This window comes from Formica exsecta, unplaced genomic scaffold (assembly GCF_003651465.1).
Source record: "Formica exsecta isolate Colony F162 unplaced genomic scaffold, ASM365146v1 scaffold30, whole genome shotgun sequence".
NCBI classification, from domain to species: Eukaryota; Metazoa; Arthropoda; class Insecta; order Hymenoptera; family Formicidae; genus Formica; species Formica exsecta.
In genome coordinates this window covers 607,433-624,160 of record NW_021850257.1, presented here as the reverse complement: position 1 = coordinate 624,160, position 16,728 = coordinate 607,433, and the positions used below count along the sequence as shown (strand labels likewise).

The 16,728-nt window shown below is 37.5% G+C and overlaps 1 protein-coding gene across 2 annotated transcripts in view; it reads right to left on the bottom strand.

The window, feature by feature from the left end:
• LOC115237630 (ras-related protein Rab-37-like) overlaps positions 1 to 12,941 on the bottom strand; it is a 40,345-nt gene extending 27,404 nt beyond the window's left edge. The window contains exon 1 of one of the 2 annotated variants that reach the window (XM_029810806.1): positions 12,765 to 12,941. In XM_029810806.1, the coding sequence (XP_029666666.1) occupies positions 12,765 to 12,825 (61 nt within the window). In that variant the 5' untranslated portion in view covers positions 12,826 to 12,941. Of the gene's footprint in view, positions 1 to 2,621; positions 3,792 to 12,764 lie in introns of those variants that run through there. The other variant, XM_029810805.1, reaches the window with a different exon arrangement.
• Positions 12,942 to 16,728: the final 3,787 nt, after the last annotated feature.

Below are 16,728 nucleotides of genomic sequence, written 5' to 3'. Positions count from 1 at the left end.
TAAAATAAAAATTTTAGTAATTAATAATGAAAAAATTAAACATAATGAAGTAATAATTTATATAATATAATATAAGAGAAATATCTCAGAGGTGTCGAAATATTCGGTGGCAATTAAATTTTCCGTAAGATATCCAAATTCGCAGAATCGCGCGTTATATGTTTGCCAATTGAAGCGATCGATGCGAACGACTGCACTCGCATTACGAAAATAGGCTAATGCAAAACAAATCGCGCGATCTCGCCGTTATCGTCGTAAAAAGCTGCAGATCGGAAATTCGGATTCGGAAAGAGGGGACTGGCAGAGCGGAGCGTAATTGAAGATACAAAAGTTTATCCGGCGAGACCGGCGCAAACAAATGACACCCCGGCGACTATAGAGACGATTTGTTCTAAGGAACAAATTGAATTAAACGGGCGAATCCCGCTGTAAAAGCGTCGCCGCGCAAATTGCGAAACTCTCGCGAGTCTGCGTCCTTTGACTATACATATACGACAACCGGGCGCGTACACGCTAATTGGAATTAAACGCTAATTCGTTAAGTGAACGGGACGGTATTGGGAGGTCCCCGACGCTGCTGTATCTTGTTTATCGCCGGGCGGGAAAAACGAGGTTAAAATATGGAACAAACGAAAGTTGTTATTTCGCCCTATGGTCGGATTTTCTCGACGCAAAAAAAAAAACGTGCGTTCCTCTGGCGATCTCTTTATAACTGTTCATTTATTTAACTACTATTAGCGATATGTACGTTAATCTCTATAGTAACAACGTTTCTAATTCTTACTCTCCTTGGACTCATAGCTAACAATAAGTGTTGATTATTCTAACGCACACGTTTCTCTTTACGTGGAAATACATTTTTACATGGATATTGATATTTCGCTAAACTATCAATTATACAAAAAAATAATAATCAATTATTGTAATTTTTTTTAAGATTTAATATAATTTTGACCGAAATGTTTTATCATGTCACCGAGAAATTTGAGAATAAATTTATAAAAAAAACGACTGTTTTTAAATAATTTACAAATATAGCTGTACGATGTAATATGAAATAGTTTCTTTTTTTTTTTTAATTAAGTATATTATTAGAACCCTTCCCTCTCTCTCTCTCTTTTAATTTTCAAAAAAAATTTAATATGAAAATCAAAATTAATAAGTGATTAAACACTAGGTCTGTTGCGGAAAATTTGTAAGTTATGCCATTGAAGATCACAGGACAATCTACTTCAAACATTTTCCAATTGTCAAGCTTACGAGTTTTTCAAGTTACTGAATATAAATTTGCTATCAAAATCAATTCAAGATGATGAAATTCAATATGGCAGATATCAAAATTAAAAAGTTTTCGACTTCTTGCAAAAGTTCATACATATACAGAGGATTTTCAGGTTACTGTATAATCGAATCCAATATTAAAATTAATGAATACAATCTGGCGTATCCAATATAGCCAAAGAATAGATAATCAAATATTAGCTTCCTGCGATTTAATAGATTCAATATCTGCTCACAAAAATCTCATGAACTTTAATATTCGCAACAGATTTCTTTTGACAGTCGAAAAAATTCTCTAGCGATATACAGACTTAATTTCAAACGAAATAAAATTTTCTCCGTACGTATCAGCTATAAATTATATTGAAATAAACCTTTGACGACTTTAATATCCGATTTTCTCAAAGCGTGATTAGCATTTTTGAGATAAAAGAAAGAAAAAAGAAGATGCATTTTATCGAGCATCAAGTAAAGCTACAAAGATGATTTGTTTTTCCTCGGGTCACTTTTTTTTGTTTCTGTTATTAAAGCAGCCAGGTTCTTTGACATCGCGTTAGATCAGAAACATCCACCCACACTAGCGGCTTTTACACCGGGAAAGTCGAGACTCTATATCAGAAGCATACGCCGGATCATCCGTGTTGTAACTCTCGTGCGATTATCACATGAACCCCTCCGCACCCCCGGGCCCCGAGGGATAAATGGACGTTTTATCCGCTCGCCCCGAGGCGCGATAAACCCAAGAGCTGCGGCGCGCGAGCCACCCTTTATCACGTCCTGATTATCGTTGGTTTCGTGCCGCACTGTTGCATCACTACGCGTGTGGGGATGAAAATTAACGGCGCAAACAACCCCTCTCTTCGTTCCGGAGCGGAGAGAGAGATGCCGTTTTGATTCCGCCTGCGGTTCATTAACGGTCCTTCTGTCGGATACCACGTGCCACCCTACGTATATATACACGCGTCAGCCCCATGATAGGTGGATACGATTTCCGGGAATTGGATACGGTGTATTATCGCGGACTTTGATGGGGATTTTCGAGAGGGATTCCCTTTACCATAGGAAATCTCATCGAATAATTTTGAATGCTAGTGACAAAAGTTTGTATGAAAAACACAATTATTACTTGCAAATTTTTTCTCGTCTCCTTTTTCTCACAATTCTATAAATCTTCCTTTTAATAGTTAAAGAAAATTTTCTAAAATAATTTTTTTTATTTTACAATAAGCGAGATATTCCTATCCTTCAATATCTGAGATCGTATTGGCAGCTTATAAAATAACTGACACGCACAGAGGAGATTGCTTCGAACGGAAAGGAGGTTGAGGGTTAAGAGATACCTTCTCGTGCGACGTGTCTCTCTTTCCTCCTTTGCTTATCCATCTTAGCGGCTAACGAGCGCATGTCCGATATACAGATCGTGTATACATGATTATCAATACTCTTCTAGCCGCGAATAAATACGTGAATAAAGAAAGACAGCCGCTCTCGACTATCTGTGTCTCTCTCTTTCTTTCTCTTGTAATACGCGTCAATATGTCCAGCAAATTCAATCACCGGCACGTAACACACATCGTTCATCACGGGTTATCCACGTGTGCCTCGTATAACGAGATACGCGAACGAGATCATTTTTCACTTCCCAGCCGCGATTGCTCTCGCGACGACTGTCGTTCACTTTGTAAATGAACTCATTTCGCCGCCGTTATTCGATATTCGAGTTCTTCTAGTTGACGAATGTAAAAGTATACACAATGTCTTTATTTTTGGAATATTAAACGCGTTTATTTTTATATTGTCAATAAACAGAAAATGAAGTACCTGGATGAAAGATAAGACGGAGAGAGAAAGAGAATCATAATTCAAAATAATGCGGATCCAGCAACGGTAGATGACTATTTTTCCTCAAGTAAGAAATTGAATTTAATCCTTTTAAGAATAAACCGCGAGATTCCGAAATAAAATCGTTAAATTTCACGTCAATTAATTACTTCAAGTCGCGTTTGTCGGCATATTCTGCATCGCGTCGCACATATTTACACGATAGAGCAGCTTTCGTTTCGGACAACACGTCGGGTATAGAAACACGCGCACTTTCTTCTTCGAAAGCCGAATTAATAAACGCGGCCGGAATAAGCGGGAATCGAAAGCCGCGACGAAGTAGTTTCATGTCATAGTCGCACGCGCAAGACGATACACACACGCAAACACACAAACACAACTCCCATTATAGCCGCGCGACTCGATATACCGTGCGTAATAACTTCATGACGAAAATATCGTCGACGGTCTCGAAGGCAGTTGCGCCGATAAAATTTTTATCACGCGTCGCCGCGAAAATTCGTGGAAAGATACACCGGCGCGTCGCCCCACGCAGCGCAAAATCATCGTCGCACGTTCCCTTTCACGGGACGGTCGCGAATCAACAGAGAGAAACAAGAGAACCGGGCTCTCGTAACAATCGCACACACGATAGATGCACGGCGAATCGCTTTGTGGCAACTATTTCCAGAGACCAGGCGTCGTCACTCGTAGGTGAGCGAAGGGCGCTCGTGACGAGGTGGGGACGAAAGGGAGTTAGACGGTAGGATGGGGGAGAAGCGCATGGACGAGGTGGATTGGCGTCTATGGGGTCCGCAGCGGATGCGGGGAGAACGATGGGGGATGGATGCGAGGGTAAGTGCATCGGCACGGAAAATGTGACGGAGACGCGTTTGCCGGACACCGCAACGACGCGTGTTGCTGATGCGAACTCCACCCTCCTATCTCTCTTTCTCTCTTTCCCGCGTTACTCCCTTTTTTTCTTCATTTTTTTTCTCCCTTTCTTTCTTCGCGCTACCGGTTTGGCGACCGACGAGGCTCTTCGCCTGAGTTAACAACATCCGGACTCGCGCCGCGAACGAAGGACGGAAAAATTTAATGAGATTATTATTGGCGGGTGGGAATATAATTCGAATCAGTAGAGATTAATAATGTTCTTGTAAATGGAATCAATGTATTCAATGCATCATTGAAAAGCGGTAAATAGTCACTAATTATCTCACAATCAGTTATAAATGTAGTATTATAAATTGGTGAAATTTCACTGAAAGAATCAGTTAATAGTAGTGGTTGTTGTAATCAATAAAATATTTTAAAATGACATATTATAATGTTATATGTAAGATAAAAATCTATAGCAATATATGTATTTCTTAAAAAGAAATATTTAAATTTGACTAAGAGTCTTGTTTATTTTTTATCACATTTTAAAAAAAGTAATATGTATATGTTTAATTTCAATACTAGTTAATAGTAGTATAGTAGTTATTTTCAGTGAAATTTTCCTGCCATTACAGTGGAATATAAAATGGATAAGTAAAGTTAGTATTTTCATTGAAGATTGATAGAATACTCACTGATCCTCGATGAAATTTTATGTCACTACTTTAATCAGTAACTTATTTTAAGAGAGTGCGATACTGAAACACGTTATTAATTGGCAGAGAGATGTGCACGTTCGAAAAATGTTGAAATTAAAATGGGTAGTTCATATATTCTGGATTATAAAAAACGGACTTTAAAATGATGGACACTTTCTAAAATGTGCGACAAGATACTTGACACGAAGAGTACATTATTAAAAATAATTCGGAGGCGTGATGAGTTGATGCTCAATAAATCTCCACTCGGTTCGAGCGATAATTCGAAAGAGACAGACGGAGGCAATATACAGTAGTTATGTTGGCGCGTTTTAAATGTGAAATTGAACTCTGCGGGATACATATATATGCCGTCCATTATTTGATATAACGAGTACATCACGTGAATTACAAAACGGAACGCCTGCATGCAGCCGTATCACGATGGATGTTTGCGCTCGCTTCAAAAAGTATCTATATATCTCGCGGATATGAAACATTCTGATTAATTCAGCCGACAACCGAATCGCGCGACTATAGAACCGCGAAATAATTTCATAAATCCAAATTGAATTTAATTAGTAGCAATGTTTTGCTCTAATAATATATGTATATTTCCCGTTCAGGAAATAATATAGGAATCATCGATGCAATTTGTTTATCCATTGCGCGAGAATTATAGTACGATAAACTTTTCTTTATTCAGAGCACTTTATTTGTATTACTGTAAAAAAAGATTTTAATAAAGCAAGTGATAGCCACGTTAATTACATCGAAAAGATTCCATTACGAATTAGAAATAAATTTGACAGAGTTACATCGAGTAAATGTGACAAACGTGTTATATGATCGTGTGTGAAACTCATACTTGGACAAACGATATTCTAGCAATCCTGTAAAAATCACGCAATCTGCTCCGCTTGTTTCGATTTCTGTTTCCACTTTGAATGCGTGTATTCGATTCGATAAATTCGCGAGAAGGGACAGTTTTCCGCGACTTTTCCTTTCCTCCGGCCTCGCGCATAACTGACTTATAACACGAGCGATCCCCCCAGCATGTGCCCGCACTGATGAAATTAACTCTTATCGCCTTTATTGCCCATTGTTCGCGTTGTATACGGCGAGCAGAGGCCGATTTCCAACCTCGTTGAAAGCATATACATTCACAATAACCAATCCAAACAGTCATCCTCGACAACTCGTTTGACTTATTATCAGAGCCGATAACATTCCATTTTACGAAAATTAAGTTAAACTTTATTTAGAGATATATGCAAAATTTATAGATAGACATTGTCGTATCATTCGGGAATTTTTAATCAATCTTTATCGCTTTTGATGTATTATTTATACGATACATCGCGAAAATGATTCTCGAGCAGCGCGAAATTTATAGCGTGATTGTGATAAACTATCGCAAAATATCTCTCCGTTTAAAAGAGAGAGAAAGAAAGACGGATAGCCTCCTTCGAAACAGGTTGAGCGTGAATGTCGCGGTAAGAGCATAATAAAAAAAAAAGGAAAGCGGAACAATACTATTTCCAGAATAGAAAAGAAGTTTGTGAAGATCTCTGCAGGTTTTAGCGAGCTTATCTCTTTGTGAAAGTAGGTTACCGTTTGGAAAAGTGAAATATTCGGGTTTGACGTTTTAGAGATGAATCTCGGAGAAAAAGAATTCCTCGCGCGATGCTCATTATATAATACTATAATTCATGAATTAATAAGATTTATATATGAAAATTCGTCGAAATGAAACCCCTTACCCGGCTATTAATAGCGAATCACGAATTCATCGTCGATAAAGACCGAATCGAATAGCGGTTTGTTCCTTTTGCGCGGCTTATCCGCGATTGCTTCCGACCGCGATTGACGAGCGAGCTCTTTTCTTATCGAGATGCCATCATCATACGCGCGCGAGACGTGGAATGCATCGTAAAATCACGTCGACGCGATATCTCGGATCGAAATTCAAGACGGATCTCTCCGAAGATCTCTCGCGAAGAAATCAAAACTCTCAAGACACGCGTTTGAAAATCCCTTGAGATACATTTATGTTATATCTCGAAACTCGAGGAGAGGATTTCATTATTATACGCGATGGATGGACGAAGGAAAACGAGAAAGAGAGAGTGAGAGATCGAGAGAGAGAGAGAGAGAGATGCCGCGCTTATAGATACATAAACATGGGCAATTTGAAGCGACGTCATAATTTAATGAGGCGAACGCGCTTGACAATTAGGTGAACACACATACATTTCCCGACGAATGATTAATGCAATAATTACCGCGCGACCTACGTTCGAAATGTTTACTCTTAAAACAACTTTCGCGTTGCATTGCGACGATCGTATAGCGATCTTTTTACGAAAAATACAACGGATCTACATGTCAATATGATATCCGACACACACGACGAACGAGTATTTTTACGTTACACGTGTGATGGACAATGGAAAAAAAGTACAGAGCTTTAAAATTGGATAGATTTAATAATGTCATAAATAATGTCAATCGAGCTTTAAATCACTTTGACGAAAATTATTTCACTGCGCGATAATGTTGTTATCAAAAATTTCATTAATCGAAGAAAGATGAAGGGAATGTATAGCTATGATTAATTCTACTTGTTATCAAAGTTTCACTTGTTATCATAGTTTCACGAATAAAGAATTTTATTATGTCGAGTCTGTCGAAGTTTGAATGCACGTGTTTTATATATTTCTCAAATATTATTTTTTGAAATCACAAAAGCAAGATACATGGATACAATATCTCGAGAAATTTCAAAGGATCGAAAGAGGGAGTAGTAACGTATTTTTGAATATTCCGTACGCTTGTAAGTCGATTTCCAGATTCAATTCCGCGAACGAAATATTTGTTTGATTGTGTTTTGACTTTGTTTTCTTTTCTCGTTTGCGCGCTTTGTGCGGAAAAAGAGAGAGCTCGTCTTTCAATAAATACATCCTATATATATATATATATATATATATATATATATATATATATGTATATAAATATACATACATATATATCTATCTCTCTTTGTGCGAGAACGCGCGACGAATATTCTGTGGCATTCGACGGGAAATGCGCGCGGATGATGGTAGTTATTTTATCCGTCCTACGAAAACAGGGCTAAAGTAAAATAAATCTCTCCGGCCGTTTATTCGACGACATAAATATATTTAGTTCGCGTTCTTATCAAAGCGCGCGAATATTGTGACACTTTCCTTGCGTTGCATTTTTCTACCCATATCCGATATATCGTAATTCTTCTAATCATCGTCGATCAACAATCCTTCCCCCCCCCCCCTTTCCTCCCAGAAGATATTCATTCTTCGAATATATTTGCGAACGAACTCACGTGTGAATCGTTCCTTTCGGCGGAAAGATACGCCAAGATTATGGCTGGTGGCCAAAGCAGCGAAGACTGGTTAGGTCATAAATTTCAACGATCGGCTCGCTACGCGATTATTCATCTCGTCCTTATATACGTAGCTATTGATCGCGGGATCGAATCGCGCGCGAGAGAGGCGATTGACGATCTGAAAAATGGCCGTCCTTCGACCTCTGTAACGCCCTTCGCCGAAGGCGACGACGGAAACGGCAAGGTCGGGGACCGTGTCGACACCCTCACCCTTGGAAACGCAACGCAACGGTGAGGTCAAAGCCCTTTCATCTCTCGAAGAAAGAACCAGGAAGTGACGCGATCGCGCAAGGGCCCCCAAGTAAACACATTCGCATTGGGGAAAAGGGAGAGAGGGAGAAGGAGAAGCGTGCGGTAATTAACGCGTCGACCGTAGGACGACGAAATTTCCGTTTCCGAGAGAGAGAAAGAGATAGAAATATGCACGATGACATGTCCTTATTCGAAAGATATATCACCCAAGAAAAAAGATTGCGAGAAAGTCACGAAGCGTATCGAAAAAAAGGGAGGAAAAAAAAATGTGAATTTATAGGACTGAAAAGTTAATGAGAGATAATAATTCTTCGCAGAATCGGGAAATATAATACACGTTTAATTTCAAACGTGTATTATAGATTAAATATAACACTGGTAAAAAAAAATGTTTTTTTTATCATTGATAATATTTCTAAATACAAGGTCTTTTTCTAAAATAATTTTCAAGGGAAGAAAATATTTGTCGTTTCGAGAACGCAAACGAGCGTTCTCGAAGTTGAACGCAATAACATGTATACGATCTGGCGAAACTTTTAATCATCTCGACAAGATGCCGTCGATTCCGTAAATTTATAAAGTTCGGCCAAGTTTGGCCGTTAAAGTGGACTGTTTATCTTCCGCGGGGTTGAAGTGTTGCGCGCAAACAGCGAGCAGAGAGTGTGTCATGATTTCCGCCATAATTTTCACCGTTGTTTACCGCGGTGTAGTTGTAAGCACATAGAATCGCGCGTTTTTCATCCCGTGTTCCATCAGAGAGAATCTTTCTCATTCAATATTATTCTCATACTTATATGACGAAGTGGGCGACTTTCATTTTCCAACTTTGCGTACTAAAGAAAATAAGTTCCGAGAACAAGGAATCGCGCGTATACAACGTCTGTCTCGAGATTTATTTACCACATTTATATATATCCACATTTTCTTTACAAATGTTATGCGTAAATTAATACTCTTCTTTATTATAAATAAATAATATTATATAAGATAATTATAATCAAAAAAATAAAATAATTAAAATATAATCAAAAATAATAAAATAATATAATTTTCTAATAATAATAATATGTACTTAATAGAACTAAGTTTGCGTTAGCCAACTCTTCTTCGAGTCCAAATACAATCCATCGAATGACACAATATATATAGTTTTCTCGGACAAGAAGTTAAATCGAGGGGGCAACGGAAATTATGTTGCTAATCATAAACTTGTCGCGAGTGCTTGATAAAAAGTTGCTTCTCATTAGCGCTAACGATAGCGATAACGCAGTGCGTCAAAGTGATTTCTCTCTTGCGATTTTACATCCTCGCGACGAGATAAAAAAATGTATCCATTCCTGACGTAATGTTCCTGAGAGACGAAATTATTATTGCCGCTGCTTCGGGCGCCGATCACGTCGGAAATTCCATTTGCGCTTTCCGGAATACGTTAATCCCGATTTAATGGCTTCCGAGCTTACACAGAAGCAATAATGTAATCCGAGTAATATCTGTTAGAATTTCGCGCTTACATTAGCAACTATTCCCTGGGAAGGGAAGATTAATAAGCAGCGATTCTCGCGTAATTTTGCAACTTGTCGTGTCTTCAATATAGGTGTCTGCACTAGCGTTAAATTTATCGATTAAACTTGTTATCCTTCAATTATAAACTGCTATGTATGAAGCGTTTTTAATAGAGATACTATATATTTAAATAGCATAGAATTATAATAAGCACAAGATATTGGAATAATATTCGATTCTCGTTGCATTTGATACTTATCACAAATCTAATGTGCGCAATAAAAATTGAGAACCTCTTGATACGCTATGGTTAAGACGCAGGTGTTCGATTTTATGCAAGCTAAACAGATTGTCTCTCTCGGATAAACCGCATCTTCAGTCAATTATTTCTTTCTCTCTCTTGCTTTTTCATCTTTCGAACTTTCAACATCCTCGTAACTGTGCTTGCCATTAAAATTCTAATAAAGTAAAAGCCACTGAAAATTAAGCCAGAAAGACGATTTTATCTCTCTTGAAGCTTAATCCGTGAGAAGCCGCTTATTTTAAATCGTTGATTACACGTTGAAAACTAAGTTGAGAGAAAATCGACGTGAAATTATCAATCCGAGAATTTGTAATGAGAAGAATATGCAGTAGTATTATATAAATTGATTCCGCATATCGGTTCAATTAATTTCGAAGTAGTCCAGTAAAATAGTATCTGAAAATGGCAAAACGGATAGACAAGCCAATTTTTTGAGGGAGTAAGCATAATTGACAAATATTCATTATTCCGAGATTTATTTCTGAAACTAGGATGCAAAGATAACGTGGATTTACAGACACGTGTCTTTGGCCGAATCTTTTAATTGCTAATATTCGACAGTATGTCTCACGACTTCATCGCGTAGATCTATATTCTAAATAAAAAATTAATTCGGAATAAGTGCGGATTATCCTGTACACATTTACTCTCCGCGGTTGTAAGGCAGAAAGATCAATATGATTTCCGGAAACTGCTCCGGTCCAGCTCGGCGAACAGTGAAATAATAATCAAACGGCGAATTCGGCGAAGCCGGCACGACCTCAGGGATCCGGCTTAATAGGAATTATTCGGTAACTGAATCAGTAGCAATCAGTTTACAATCTGTCCACAAATTGTGTGCAGAACTGGATTTCGATAGGGCGGCGCGTGTATAAAATTGGTGGAGAGTCGTGCCAGATTGGGAGAAAAAAATACGCGTTGCGTCTCGTGCTGTTCTGAATTTAATCAAATTACTTACTTTGTGAAATTCTCGAACTTGGCAACTTGGCTTGCATTAATAATGAAAGGGTGAATTCCCTTCTTTGCTCCTCAATATTCGATCGAATAAAGATGGAATGTATAATCGCTATCGATACCTAAACGTATATTTTCTCTGTAAGTCCTTATTAATTATATGTTTTCTTAATTATGTTTCATCTCAAAGAAGATCGATATATTCGTGGAATTTCGCGTAACAAGATTATATACATCATACTAGTATATACATCATACTGATGAGACGGGTAATTTTCGCAGATTTCGCGATAGATTAAACTAAATTAATAAATATATAATATCTTAAAAAGATAAATATTTTTTAATAAATTTGTTGCAAAATGATATATTTATTAAAAAATGATAAATATTATTTAAATTTTATTTAGAGGAATATAAGTAACATAAATGGCACAATATGTTTTTAATTATTTCTTTGCAGTCTTTTCTATTGTAGTATGATAAAGCTTATAATTTTTTTTCAACTTTCTGTTTCGTTAAAATTATGTGATCGTTAAGGATGTAAAAGTTTTTAGGGATTTACAACTTTGTCCAAGCGAAAAACGATTTGTGAAGATTAATATCGTTGAACCGAAAAACAGGAAGTTGGATCCTCGCAAAGCAGGGAGAGGACTTTATCCGAAATTTATCTGAAAAACTTTCAGGGGGAGAGACTGAAACGAGCGATAAAAACTAACTGCGCCCGACTTTCAGAAGCTATTTCGGCAGATTGTAATTAACCCGGATTAATCGCTACAATTCTTCGTTGAAATGGATGAACGTGTCGAGCGCGAACTCGAGATTCAATTTAACACGTGTCAAAAATATTTTATTTACGTCAAAACACGAATTTTTTTCTGATTTTATTTTCATAGTCTTTTTTTCTAGTTTTAGTCTTGTTAGTTTTTTTTTTCTTTTCGATCTGACAAAGCACTCATTAGCAATTAAGGAATTTATAATCCGCTATAGATATTCCACATTCTCGTGAATTTTCTCGCGAATAATTCTATCTCTCGACTTTATATACATATATATTATATATATACACACAATCAAAGAGATACGTTGTTCATTAGGATATCACGTTTAAATATACAACGGCTTCTCCATTAATCATTATTATACAATTACGACATTTGTATGCACATTAATCAAATATCTAGACAACTTGAGCGACTCTGAGCGACGTATGTTCAGTGCCAAGAAGGCTGTAATCTATATATTACCTAATGTAATTAGCATATGATAATGTTGGAAAATTTTGCTATTCAAGCTATAGATATCAAAAAGTAGGCTCTAAAAAAATATATACATACAAACATATTTATCAGAAATCACGATATTACGAGAAGTATTCTAAACTTTAAAAGTTTTTAATAAATTTGTTAAATAATGATATATTTATTAAAAATGATAAATATTATTTAGGGGAATATAAGTAACATAAATAGCGCTTTTCTCTCTTGCGTTGCAACGTACGATATGAAAAGGACATCTGAGGAAGTGATTGTTTGTGACCGACTTAGATAAGGATTTACATAGCATATTAATAAACAAAAAATTCAACACTATTTTTTACGACATCAACAGGAGTAAAAGAGAGTGTCACGACACAACTTACGCCGAATTGGCCAAGAAATATTGTAGATATTTAAAACGTATCGCACAACGGGAGAAACCATCGATCGATATCGATTGATCCAACGATAGACAGAGAGCTAACACTCTACGCGTATCACCCGCGTCGGAAGAATCTGAGAGTACTTTCGCTTCCCCTTTCTCTCCGGAGGAGAGAGAGAGAGTATGTCGAAACTCCGCGGAACGGTCCCGCGGAACGGCCGCGGATTCGGAAACTGAACGACTTCGACAGTTGGGGGAAACTGTCGGCGCTCACTGTGTGTGACGGGGGGTTTTCCTACCTACCTACCCCTCCTTCCTCCCCCGCGACCTGACGGTCCGCGGACCCCCTCCGGGGGAATCTCCTCCGCACTCGCGCCGCTCACCCACGCAGGCAGGCACCCACGAGAGCGCGAGCGTCTCGAGCCAGGAACCGTTCGCGTTCCCATGACGACACGCGTGCGTTTCTTCCTCCGCTCCCTTGCCCCCGTCCTTCTTCCTACCCCCTCGTTGCTGCTTCTTTGTGAGGCGCACGCGCCACCGACCGGGCACCTCGTGGCAACAGGTTTTGAAGTAGCTCGCGTGTGCCCGGAATCAGGCACACCATGGATCGGGACGAGCGGTCGATACAGATCGAAGCCGCGTGACGCGGCGGCGGCGGCGATAGACAGGGAAAAAGAGAGAAGGAGAGAGAGAGAGAAAGAGGCGAAGGGGGATAGAGCTCGGGTTGCGGTCCAGGATCCGGGTTATCGTAGCCTCGTAACGCTTGGATTTCGGAGGAATAATGTATGTCGCGGCAGGGAAAAACGACGCGAGTCGAGATCGAAGTGATTTTGCGAGCGCAGGAAGACGAGCTTTTTTTCTTTTTTCTTTTTTCTTTTTTCTTTTTTTTTTTTAAGCGACAATACGGCCGGGGCGGAATCAAAATTGTTATTACGACGGAGGTTTACGATTCCGCCGGGTTGAAAACCATTCTGGGATTATGCGATGGAAGGGCGAGATATATGAGTTTATACAGGGTATTCCTCCCCCAAGAGCTCGGCTATCCCCTTTTCAATGATGAATTCTTCGAATTAAAAAATATATGAGTCTTAAAGAACGGACACAAGCTATATTTCATAATAAATATTTGATCTCCGAAAAAAATATTTGTATCAAATAAATACTTAATTTTCTTAAATTAATTTTTTTAAATTAATCATCAAATTATTTTGATTTGTTGCAATAATTACATATATCTTTAATTAGAAGAATTTTACAGAGGTTTGCTTTATTAAAAATATATTTACTGTATTATATTTTTATTAATAATATCATATTTGTCATTCTAAAAGGAATAAATCAGGAAGAAAATACTTAGTAACCAACATAACACTAATATTTTTTTCCAATTTTGTATAGTTTCGTCATACGACGATGAAAAGAACTTTAAATTGTAACTCCGACATGTCAAGCGAATTGAAACTATCGACGTGCCTCTTTTCGATATACACAATTGTCTTGGTCTGTCCCAGAGCTGTCCGAAAGAGAAATGATGTCTATTTGACAGAGAAAAGAACCGTATATAAAACCGATTATCTGTGATACTCCTTTTCTGTCTCAAGTTAGATGAAGTAGAAAATTATCGTGAGCGATTCGCAGAAATTTCTAGAATCTGATTGACCGGCTTGAAAGCTAGCTTTTATTGTTAGAGAAAGTTGCAGCGTATCTTTTTACTGTTTCAATATATGGCGATTTCTCATATTTTCGTTCGCTTTTGGTGAATGCGATTTGTTGGAAAGTTTGAAACAGTATTTAGTAAAAACTCATCTCCGGCAAGGAGCGACAAGGACACAATCTCTAGCAGGTATGTAAATCTTCATTTTCAACTTACATTTAATAGTTTGAGCCCGACAACACAAAATGCAATATCGATTTTCGTCGGTACTTTTTCTCTAATAATGTGTTAATATAGAAAAAAGAATTGTTTTTTATTATATTAATGTATTTTATCCAAAACGTGATATCAGGATTGAATAAGATCGTAAGATAAATTATCACGTAGGGATGTAAAGGGATCGATCGACCCTTTGTTTAGATAACTCGTTTCGCGTCCTTGAATACATCTGGGGTTTCACCCGGAGTTTTCTCAATCAAGGTCTTGTGGACCACCTGGTACTCTATCAGTGATGGAACCTGGCGATTACAGTTAAAGTACTTCATACTTTGAAGATATCGCACAATCCATTAGAGATCTTCTCAATTTATTAACAAATCGATCGTATTATTATATACAACATTTTTATTCGCATATCCAACGTTCTTTTTGCTATTTAGCGATAAAAAAAACCAGATGTTTATTAATAATTTTACTAGAGAACAATATAGTTTCTTTAAAAAATTAACGTTTACGTAAATAATTTAAAATTGGATAGAAATATATAATTGCTATAAGGGATATTAATATTATAATATACGAAAATGCGGAAATTCTTGATAAAAAACACATGAAAAATATAAGTGAGCTTTGTGGTTTGTTTTTACGTTCGTTGGAATCTCAATCATCAAATTTCAATTAGCGTCGACGTAGGACACGAACTGTCATCGAAGAGATCGATACACGGCGCCTATTAGTACATCAAAGTGTCAAACAGAAAAAAAAATGCTTGTCGCCGATCCACGTTTTTTCTCGTCGATGTTCATGGAATGCGAACAAATTGGCCCCTGAATCCTTCTCCAATCATTCCTCTCGTTCGAGGAAGCAAAAAAAAGCTCGTGACTCGTTTCTTTTCGGCGATATCCGATTTATACGGTTCTCGATGTCGCTCTTTCCGCGCAATTGGAAAATTTATGCGCTTCGATCTCTTTGCTCGTCGTGATCTCTGCCCGAACAAGATTTTTTCGCCGAGTAAAAAGATTTATGAGCGCGATTGACGTTGCTCTCGATACGCGATCCCTCTCATTCGCGGGAAATGAAATATCTCCCGGAAATAAAAAAGAAAAGGATAAAAAAAATCACGGAAAAAATGTTTATGAATTTTTTCATATACAATATAAAAAGTTTTAAATGATTTGCAGCTCTTAAAATATTGATAATGGATTATTTATTCTATCAACGAATAATTAAAACCTTTGCCTCGATCCTGATGTAGTGGGCGAGCGATCGTGTTTCCAATAAAAAAAAAAAAAAAGAAAGAAAAAATGTTATTTAGATTCGATACAATTTCTCGTTCGATTTCGGAAAATATATTTGAACAGCTTTCGGATTTTTTTAAATATTTCATACGCGAGTTCCCATAAAATGTTTAATAGTTTGGTCAGTGTTTCGTGTTTCATTGAAACCGCAAATATTTCGAGAATATCGTCCCTTAAAAAAAAAAAAACTTTCGACACAAATGGCTTGCAACAAAGCTTGCTCGCGACTGCGATATTAATTATTTACCGAAACGCGATGTCATTAGCAAAGCACGAATTATGTATGTTGCGGTATTTACAATCCAACAGCCGTCTCGTTAAATAAATGAGCCGCATAGGCCGGATATGAGTAACAGTAATAATAATTATACGGATGTGCGTGCACACACGATGCTATTTCAATTATCACAATCCATCATTACTAAACTCGGTAATATTTACATCAATCGTCTATATACACGATTGATTCAGAGGAAGACGGAGTCTTTTGCATATATGTTACGTTGTGTTGGAATTACGTAAAATATCTGTTAATTACACAAGCGTACTTTATACGCATTCTTTTTGAGACAAAAATCACGATACAGATGGATAATATATATTGAATAATAGCGTGTTGAAAAATATTGCTAATCTTCTGCAAATTGCTACGCGAAATACGAAATCGCAATGTCGATACAAGAAACACGCATAAATCATAAAGAGTGCTGTAGATTTATATCGTGAAATATCGTAGAACGCCGAAATGTTGCAGCCAAGGTTTATGAACATTCGGCGCCGCAAACTCACCGATA